Source organism: Cebus imitator, unplaced genomic scaffold (assembly GCF_001604975.1).
Source record: "Cebus imitator isolate Cc_AM_T3 unplaced genomic scaffold, Cebus_imitator-1.0 Scaffold577, whole genome shotgun sequence".
Lineage (NCBI taxonomy): Eukaryota > Metazoa > Chordata > Mammalia > Primates > Cebidae > Cebus > Cebus imitator.
Window position 1 is genome coordinate 963,371 of NW_016107892.1, and position 10,690 is coordinate 974,060.

General features: G+C 41.7%; 1 protein-coding gene across 1 annotated transcript in view; it reads right to left on the reverse strand.

The window, feature by feature from the left end:
• GLG1 (golgi glycoprotein 1) overlaps positions 1-10,690 on the reverse strand; it is a 172,549-nt gene that overhangs the window by 78,427 nt on the left and 83,432 nt on the right. Inside the window, exon 2 of the mRNA XM_017516258.2 lies at positions 4,505-4,537. Within this exon, the coding sequence (XP_017371747.1) occupies positions 4,505-4,537 (33 nt within the window). The remainder of the gene's footprint in view (positions 1-4,504; positions 4,538-10,690) is intronic.

Genomic DNA, 10,690 nt, shown 5'->3' on the forward strand with positions numbered 1-10,690 from the left:
CACTCTTTTTGTCCAGGTTCACTGCAACCTCTGCTTCCCGGGTTCAAGTGATTCGCCTGCCTCAGCCTTCGAGTAGCTGGGATCACAGGTGTGCACCACCATGCCTGGATATTTTTTGTATTTTTAGTAGAGATGCGGTTTCACCATGTTGGCCAGGCTGGTCTTGAACTCCTGACCTCAGGTGATCCGCCTACCTTGGCCTCCCAAAGTGCTGGGATTACAGGCATCAGCCACCATGCACAGCCAAGTCAGTTCTCTTAAAGAATGAAACAATAATAGTCATATTTATCAATTATTTCTCTCTTCTAGTGCTGCTATTTCTGTTTGAATTTGTAATCCTTTCAGCTTCAAGAATTTAGGATTTCTCATAGCGTGGGAATGTGGGAAATAAATATTCTCAGCTTTTTGGTTGTCTGGCAAAATATGTAAGTAAATAGATACATAGTTGAATACCAGCCTGGCCAACATGGTGAAACCTCTCTCTACTAAAAATACAAAAAGTTAATCAGGTGTAGTGGTATGTGTCTGAAATCCCACTATTTGGGAGGCTGAGGCACGAGAATAACTTGAACCAGGGTATTTATGGATGTAGTTATTTTGAGATGGAGTTTCGCTCTGTCACCCAGGCTGGAGTTCAGTGGTATGATCTCAGTTCATTGCAACCTCTGCTCCTGGGTTCAAGCGATTCTCCTGCCTCAGCCTCCCAAGTAACTGGGACTACAGGTGTGTGCCACCATGCCCAGCTAATTTTTGTATTTTTAGTAGAGACGGGGTTTCATTATATTGGCCAGGCTGGTCTCAAACTCCTGACCTCGTGATCTGCCCACCTCAAGCCTCCCAAATTGCTGGGATTACAGGCGTGAGCCACAGTGCCTGGCCTATTTTCATTTTTTAAAGGTATATTTTTTGCTGGGTATAGAATTCTACGTTGGCATTTTCTCTCAACCTTTCACATTTGTTGTTTCAATTGTCCTCTAGTTTCTGCTGCTTGCTTTGTTGAGAAGTCAGCTGTCATTTTTCTTCCCTCAAGAGAATGTCTCTTTTTCTCTGCCTGCTTGTTGAATTTTCCTTTTATCTTTCCATTTTGGCAGATTGTTAATAATGTGCCTAGGCTGGGCACGGTGACTCACGCTTATAATCTCAGCACTTTGGGAAGCTGAGGGGGGTGGATCAACTGAAGTCAGTAATTAAAGACCAGCCTGACCAACATGGTGTAATCCTGTCCCTACCAAAAAGACAAAAACTGGCTGGGTATGGTAGTGGGTGCCTGTAATCGCAGCTACTCAGGAGGCTGAGGTGGGATAATTGCTTGAACCTGGGAGGTGGAGGCAGAGGTTGCAGTGAGCAGAGATCGCGCCATTGCACTCCAGCCTGAGCGACAGAGTAAGACTCCATCTCAAAAAAAAAAAAAAAAAAATTGTCTAAGCGTGGATGGATCTCTCTTGAGGTTCACTAAGCTTGCTGAATTTGTGGGTTAATGCCTCTCATTCGATTTGGGAAAATATCTTGGGCATCATTTCTTCAAAGATTGCTTCTATCCCATTCTGTCTTCCCTCTAGAATTTTCCTCCATTTTATTTATAGAAAAGTATTTTATTTTCCTCTATTTTATTAGCTATTTGAAGTCCTTGTCTGTTGTTATTAATTCTAATATATGAACTATCTCTTCTCTGAATCTCTATTGGCTACTCTATCTCTTGATTACCATTCATATCTTCCTGCTTCATCTCATATCCAGCCATTTGTGATAGCATGCTGGACATTATGAATGCTATAGTATAGAATTTCTGGGCCAGGCGCGGTGGCTCATGCTTTTAATCCCAGCACTGTGGGAGGCTGAGGCAGGCTGATCACGAGGTCAGGAGTTCAAGACTAGCCTGACCAACATGGTGAAACTCTGTCTCTACTAAATATACAAAACTTAGCCAGGTGTGGTGGCGCATGCCTGTAATTTCAGCTACTCAGGAGGCTGAGGCAGGAGGATTGCTTGAACCCAGGAGATAGAGGTTGCAGTGAGCTGAGATCATACCACTGTACTCCAGCCTAAGGGACAGAGTGAGACCGTCTCAAAAAAAAAAACAAGAATTACTGGGTTATATAATTGTTCTCTCAAGAGTCCTGATTGCTTCTTACATATCCAAGTCTCCTGTTTTATGGATACTATTTGTCCCCCATTTTCAGCAGGATTATATCCTTCCTATTCCTTGGCTCTCTGAGAGTTTTTGAGAGTTTTTTTTTTTTTTGAGATGGAGTTTTACTCTGTCGCCTAGGCTGCAGTGCAGTGGCATGATCTCAGCTCACTGCAACTTCTACCTCTCCAGTCCAAGCAATTCTCCTGTTTCGGCCTCCTGAGTAGCTGGGATTACCGGGGTGCTCCACCACTCCTGGCTACTTTTTGTATTTTTAGTAGAGAGGGGTTTCATCATGTTGGCCAGGCTGGTCTTGAACTCCCGACCTCAAGTGATCCGCCTACCTTAGCCACCCAAGTGCTGGGATTACAGGCGTTGGCCACCATGCCTGGCTGGCTCTTTGAGAGTTCTAAAGCACAAATCAACTTTTTTCTGGGTTTCTCTTCTGTCCGATTCAGTCTATTGATGGATTTTTGAGGTTTTCCTCTCATCTTTCGCTTTATAAATAATGCCACAACTAATATCCTTTTACAGACACATCCCTGTCCATTCTTTTAAGCATAACTATCCATAAATTCATTGAAGCAGAAATGCTGGGTCAAAATATATGCATTTTAGGCTGTTTTATAGCTTGTTTATATTCCCATCCATAGGCTTGAACAGGGTTCAGCAAACAACTCCTGCAGAGGGCCAGAAAGTATAGAGGGACCTATAGTCTCTGTTGCAATTACTCAACTTTGCCATCCTAGTGTGAAAAGCAGCCACTGGCAATACATGAATAAATGGTGTGGCTGTTTCAATAAAACTTTATGTATGAAAACGAAGAGTAGACTGGATTTGGCCCATGTCTTGTGGTTTGTTGATCTATAGGTTAGAGAATGCTTAAATACACACATCCTTATCAATACTGTGTATTTATCCTTTTTTTTTTTCTTGGTAAGAGATGGGGGTCTCACTTTGTTACCCAGGCTACAGTGCAGTATTGTAGTCATAGGTCTCTGCTGCCTTGAACTCCAGGCTCAAGGGTCAGTTGGAACTATAGTTGGGACTACAGGTGTGCATCATTTTTCAAACCTTTGATATTTGCTAATCAAATGGATGACAACAGTATACTCACTTTTTGTTGAATTTTTTTTTTTTGATTATGAGGGAGAATACATTTTTTTGAGACAGAGTTTCACTCTTGTTGCTCAAGCTAGAGTGAGTGGTGTGATTTTGGCTCACTGCAAACTCTGCCTCCTGGGTTCAAGCGATTCTCCTACCTCAGCCTCCCGAGTAGCTGAGATTACAGGCAGCGCATGCCTATGATCCCAGCTACTTGAGAGGTTTAAGCAGGAGAATAGCTTGAACCCAGGAGACAGAGGTTATGGTAAGCTGAGATTGCACCACTGCATTCCAGCCTGGGCAACAAGAGTCAAACTCCGTCCCAAAAAAAAAAAAAAAGGAGTAAGTAGTAATCTAAACAGCCAATCTGTCTCTGCTTATACAGCCTCCAGTCCATTCTACCTTCTATAATGTGACAGAGTGACTTTGGCCACATATATATGTATGCCTCTTCTAAGACCCAGATCAAGTGTTATCTCATTTATTTATGAATGAATTAATGAATGGCAGAGTCTCGCTCTGTTGCCCAGGCTGCAGTGCAGTGGCACCATCTTGGCTCACTGAAACCTCTGCCTCCTGGCTTCAAACAATTCTCCTGCCTCAGCCTCGGGAGTAGCTGGGATTACAGGCATGCACCACCACGCCCAGCTAATTTTTATTTTTTAGTGGAGATGTGGTTTCGTCATGTTGGCTGGGCTGTTCTCAAACTCCTGGTGTCAAGTGATGCACCTGCGTCAGCATCCCAAAGAGCAGGGATTACAGGTGTGAGCCACCATGCCTGGCCTCATGTCCATTATTAAGCCTTTCCTGATATCAACTCACCTGGACAAAATTCATTTTTGTGTCTCCAATGTCTTCTGTATAAACTTCTACCAAAGCACTCAACACTTTTTGCACAGACTTGATTTCACATCAGTCTCCTTTTAATGTGCTACCAGAGTGTCTGGCAAATAGAATATGACTGTGTGACAACTAAATGAGAGAGCTTTAAAATAGGAAATTCTAAAGTTGTAGACTTGATAAGCAGACAATTATTTTCACACGGTAGCTGTAATTGAAGAAAAATTTAAGTACATAAATATTATTTGGGAGAAACTGCAGGTTTCTACAATGAAGGATTATTTGTTGACTTTACCAAGGTCCTTAAAGTTTGTTGTTCTTTTAAGATTAAGAGACTGTAAGAAAACACAGCACTTCCCAGAACAAGAGGAAGAGCAGCCCGAAATCTGTCTATAAAGCACATATGGTGCATCACAGAAAATCCATACTTACATGATTGCAGTCTGAAGAAATTTCATTTTCAGGCTAGAAAAAAAAAAGAGAGAGATGATGTAAAAAAAAAAATATATAGAACCTTTCAAGTTTTCAAACACCACCAAAATAAACTCAAAACAAGAAATATGAATATTCAACCAAATGTTTCTTCAACGTAAGCAGTAAAATGGAGCTTGCATATCTTTCAGGCTGTTGGGGAAAAATGTACCAGAAAAGTACGAGACTTAATCCCCTCCCAATCAATGGTGCAATGTGAAGATGGGGAGAATGGAGCAGAATGTGCTAAAGCAATAAATAAAGCAACAATTACATAAGGATCCTTACAAGATACTTTATAATTCAGGTTTATTAAAAAATGCACAGATGGTCCCTCAATTTTTTTTGGGGGGGGGCAGGACAGGGTCTCATTCTGTCACCCATGCTGCCATGCAGTGGTGCGATCATCGCTCACTGCAGCCTCAGCCTCCGAGGCTCAGGTGATCCTCTGGCCTCAGCCTCCTGAGTAGCTGGGACTACAGGCACAATGCCACCACACCCAGCTAATTTTTTTGGCATTATTTATAGAGATGGAGTTTCACCATGTTGCCCAAGCTGGTGTCAAACTCTGGGCTCAAGTGATCTACCCACCTCAGCTTCCCAAACAGCTGGGATTACAGGCATGAATTACTGTGCCCAGCCCCTATCAATGATTTTTAAATTGGCCTAATGTCACCATTGGGGAAGCTACATAATAGGTACATAAGACCTCTAGGTACTGTTTTTGAAAATTCCTGTGATTCTGTAATTAAAAACAAAAAGTTTTAAAAAACATTTAGAAACACGTTCCTATGATACATTTGTTTTGTAAAGCCAGATACACATACCAGGGATAAAATGAACTTTGAATTCCATGAAAGAAAAAAGAGTGGACTAGGTTTTACATAATATTACATAGCTTTGCAATACATATCCTCCTTTAGTTTCCTTGTTTTTGTGTCTTCAAAGGAGACACAACTGCAATAAAGCACACTGTAATAAAGCACCATTTCTTTGACGCAGTGGCTCACGCCTGTAATCCCAGCACTTTGGGAGGCTGAGGCGGGTAGATTACTTGAGGTCAGGAGTTCAAGACTAACCTGGCCAACATGGTGAAACCCCGTCTCTAGTAAAAATACAAAAATCATAGGCCGGGCGCGGTGGCTCAAGCCTGTAATCCCAGCACTTTGGGAGGCCGAGGCGGGTGGATCACGAGGTTAAGAGATCGAGACCATCCTGGTCAACATGGTGAAACCCCGTCTCTACTAAAAACACAAAAAATTAGCTGGGCACGGTGGCGCGTGCCTGTAATCCCAGCTACTCAGGAGGCTGAGGCAGGAGAATTGCCTGAACCCAGGAGGCGGAGGTTGTGGTGAGCCGAGATCGAGCCATTGCACTCCAGCCTGGGTAACATGAGTGAAACTCCGTCTCAAAAAAAAAAAAAAAAAAAAAAAACACCAAAAATTCAGCCGGGCATGGTGGCATGCACCTGAAGTCCCACCTACTCATGAGGCTGAAGCGGGAGAATTGCTTGAACCCAGGAAGCGGAGGTTACAGTGATCTGAGATTGCATCACTACACTTCAGCCTGGGCAACAGAGTGAGGTGAGACTCCACCTCAAAAAAGAAAAAAAAAAAAATGTACCATTTCCTTTGAGTTTCCATAGTATTCTAATCTGTCTAAATGAAGTGAATTCTGTGTGCCTATAGTAACCCAAATATTATCAATTTGGGTAGTAAAACATGCTATTTTAAAGATAAAAAGATGTTTTCTATTCAAGGATAAAGGTAAGGCAATAAAGAAAATAGAACAATTCAAGTAGACACACCCAGCATTACTTCAAAAAGAAAAAGGTTTTCCCTATAGAACTATTAATTCCACTGCAGAATATAGTAGGCATTAACAACATACAAACTCATATTTATACTTACAACATATATTAAGATTGACTTCAATTAGGTTGCTAGGTAATCATAAGATTACATTATATAACATAGTACTTCTGAACTTTCTCCCTACTTGTCTAAGAGGAGATACTTTAATGCCCTTCTGAGGTGCCTCAGAAATCAGCTTCCACACTTAGTTAACCTAGCTTAACTCTGTTCCCCCCACCTTAATTTGAAGTTTAACTTATATCTCTTAATAGTTTATTTACAAGACTTAGGCAGTTTTCTACGCTAGCCTTTTAAAATCTATCCTTTAAGTTTTCCCAATCAATTAGCAATTCCAGTTCTTTCTCAAACAAGGCATGGAAGGCAATTAATATCACAATCTTCTCTACTTACACTTATTCTACTAAACAACAATTTTCGATTAAAGTGGCATTCTTAAAAGAAATTCAGAGCATTGGAGAACTTCCAAAATAATGTAGTCAAATAAGATGTAAGCTCCCCATAAAAAGAAAAGTATTGTCACATTTACAGTCCACAGCACTATATTAGCAAATTACTGTTTTAATGGCTTGCTTCCCTATAGCGGGAGACTGAATTATTTATCTCAATTTTTCACTTGCATAGGATTTCACATCCAGATCCTCTGTCTTTTAAGTCTGTACTCCCTCCTGCTATAAACTGAGTATACACCCAGCTCTGCTGACCTTGAGCAAATCAAGATGGCAAAAGAGATGAAAAACAAGCACTGGAGTCCACATTTGCAGTTAATTGAGTTTCCATGGATTATGTCATTCCTTTCTAAGAGGTGCAGTACTGTGTGCTTGCTAATACTGTTAATGTAACATAATGTAATATAGGCCACTGACATGCTTGGGCCAATGGAGTTTTAGGAGACACAATATGAGCAGAGGCTTTTAAATGTGCCTGGGTGGTTTGGCCTGTACCCTTGACATTCCCCATGAGACCACGGAGGTATAAAAATGAGAGGCATGCGAAGCAGACCTGAACTTAACCCTTAACCTGCAGTCTGAAGCAAAGCCATCTCAAACAACCCATGGGCAAGAAAAACAAGCCCCAAGTCATTTTAAGCCCATGACATTTTTAGGGTGTCTGTTATGAAGAAAAAATGACTGATATATCTATCAAATAAATTAAAAATCTCAAAGCCTTTAAATCAGAATCTGTAACAGCTATGATCTGAAATTAGTCAATTACATTGGAAAGCAAACAGCACTACTGTACCTTTCATGAAGAAATGACATAATCCATGGAGATACAAAGCACAAATCTGGGCCAGGCATGGTGGCTCACACCTGTAATCCCAGCACTTTGGGAGGCCAAGGTGGGCGGATCACCTGAGGTCAGGAGTTTGAGACTAGCCTGACTAACATGGAGAAATCTCATCTCTACTAAAAATACCAAAAATTAGCAGGGTATGATGGTGCATGCCTGTAATCCCAGCTACTCTGGAGGCTGAGGCAGGATAACTGCTTGAACCCAGGAGGCAGAGGTTGCAGTGAGCTGAGATTATGCCATTAAACTCCAGCCTGGGCAACAAGAGGAAAACTCTGTTTCAAAAACAAACAAAACAAAACAAAAAACCCCACAAAGTGCAAATCTGGGACCAGGGTTTGTTTTTCATCTCTTTTGCTATCTCGATTCTTGATTGCAGATGACTATAAATGGATCTTATTTCTGCAGTCATTCATTTAATTTGGAGATGGGGTCTTGTTCTGTTGCCAGGCTTAAGGGCAGAAGCACCGTCACGGCTCAATACAGTCTCCACCTCTTGGACTTAAGTCATCCTCCTGCTTTAGCCTTCCCAGTAGCTGAGACTAAAGACATGTGCCATGAAGCCTGGCAAAGTTTTTAGAATTTTATTGTACAGACCAAATCTCCCTGTGTTGCCTAAGCTGATCTCAAACTTCTGGGCTCAAGTGATCCTCCTGCCTCAGCCTCCCAGTGCTGGGACTATAGGCATGAGCCAGTATGCTCAGCCTTTGCCTAGATTTAGTTTCTCTACCGAGAAAGAAAAGATGAAAAAGTAGAAATGCCATAAGAACAAGGTGATGATATTAGGTCTTTGAGATTCATGGAACCAATCACTATGAAGAATTGTTAAGCATAACTGTGAACAATTAATTTTGGAAATTTGGAAGGCTTTTTAGAATCCAAGAACATAGTGGTGGTTTGGAGGAACAGAACAGAGACTGCAAAATATAAAATATAAAGTAGTACTTTATACTACCCTGGGAATGGTGGGATCATCAATAATGTCAGCATAAATGAACTCGATAAAGTAAATAAAAATAAAAATAAAAAAAGAAAACACTATGCTTTGGCACTCCGTCATTTGATCAAGAACCAGTTAACAGAAATCTCAAGGAACGAAAACAGATGCGGGTGCTGATTCAGGTTCGGTTCTCACACTGCACCATTCTCATTATGTCCAATTAAACCACTTCATCAGATATAATACATCTATTTCCACAAAACTCTAAGTACAGATAGGCTCACTTGTCTTTAATCCTAGAAGATAAATAGCTTGAGGTATAATACCCAGAATTACTAAAATAAAACTGAGGATTTTTTTTCCTTTTTAGTAATAATTAGTGAAATAATGCTCTGAGATGATTCCAAGAAATTAACCAACAAGTATATACTGAATAATGATGATGAACTTGAAATTGTGCTAGGCATTGTTGCAGGATACAAAGATAAGACTCCATTTGGTCTCTAATCTCAAGTTGTTCACAATCCAGTTGTACAGTTAAAATAGTGAAATCAAACAAGCAAGAGGAGGGACTTGAGACAGGCCTAAAGAATTGGAAGAGTGATCTCCAAAAAGGAGTGAAGTGATTCCTCAAAGAAGAAGTTGCATGATCCCTTGGGGCTCAGGAAGAACATAACAGAGCTTCTGTTTTGAAAAAAGCTCATCCTTTATGTTTTAATGTATTTTTATAATGCATTTGACATTGGTGTAACTAATATTTTATGAGTATGTATCTACTGGGGGGATGCTTACTAATTTTTCATATGTTAGAAAGAACATGACCAAGACAGAGAAAAAAGAGATGAACTTCTTCTCATCATTATGATTCCTACCTCTACCTGCACTCTTCAAATCAGGGGCCAAGTGCTGGCTCCTAGCCTGTGGAAGCATTAAATTAGAAGCTGAGCTATGCCACATTATCAGCTACTCCTTATTCTGAAGATAGAAATCTGGACTTAGAAAGGAAGGGTCTCTTATATCAAGTATTTACTCATTGGAAATAAAACTGTCCTCTTACAATGGAAAACTGTAAGAGAAAAGGTTATGAAAAGCATCACAAATAGTTGCTAATTTAATGACCAAATTTTAGAGAAGACACGGCTGATGCTATACATATTAGTATCAATGAACTATTATAAACAGAAGAACGAGAGGAGAGAGATCCAAGATGGCCGACTAGCAGCAGCTCAGGATTGCAGCTCCCAGTGAAGGCGCAGGGAGTGAGTGGACGCCAAATATCCAGACGATTTTTTGTTGCCCACGGACCAGCGGAGGAACCCCACAGGTCACCAGCACAACTCTTTCGGCCGGCGTGGCTGTTTTGCTGGCGGCCCGGTGCAGCAGTTCTCCGTGTGGAGTATGCGGGACTGGGTGCCCTTTTAGTTGGCGTTTGGCACTCCAGGAGGGCAGAGTCACCCATTCAGCTGATTGAAAGGGGGACTGAAGCGGGGAGCCAGACCGGGAGATTCCAGGGCAGAAAAGCGCCATGAATCTGAGCGCTGCTGTTTCAGCCGGCGCTGTTGGCGCACGGGAAATTGCATAGATCTGGGCGCCTTTTCAGCAGGCGACTGGGGCACCTGGGAGAGAACCGACCATTCAATTAGGAATAGAAAAAAAGAGGGCTCCGAGGCGGGGAGCCAGGTGATCAGGCTCGCTGGTCCCACCCCCACCAAAAAAAGGCAACTGGAAATGCTGATGGTTGAGAGTTTCACAGCAAGCACAGCTGAACTCTGGAAGGTCCAGCTCTGTGGGGGAGGGGCATCTGCTGAAGGAAAACAAAGAAACAAATAACATCATCATCAGCAACCTAGACGTCCACTCAGAGGTCCAATCAGAAAGTCAGCAATTACAAAGACGACGGGTGGATAAATCCACAAATATGGGAAGAAACCAGCACAAAAAGGCTGAAAATATCAGAAATCAGAATGCCTCTCCTCCTTCAGGGGATGGCAGCTCCTCATCAGCAAGGGAACAAGGCCTGATGGAGAATGAGTGTGATGAATT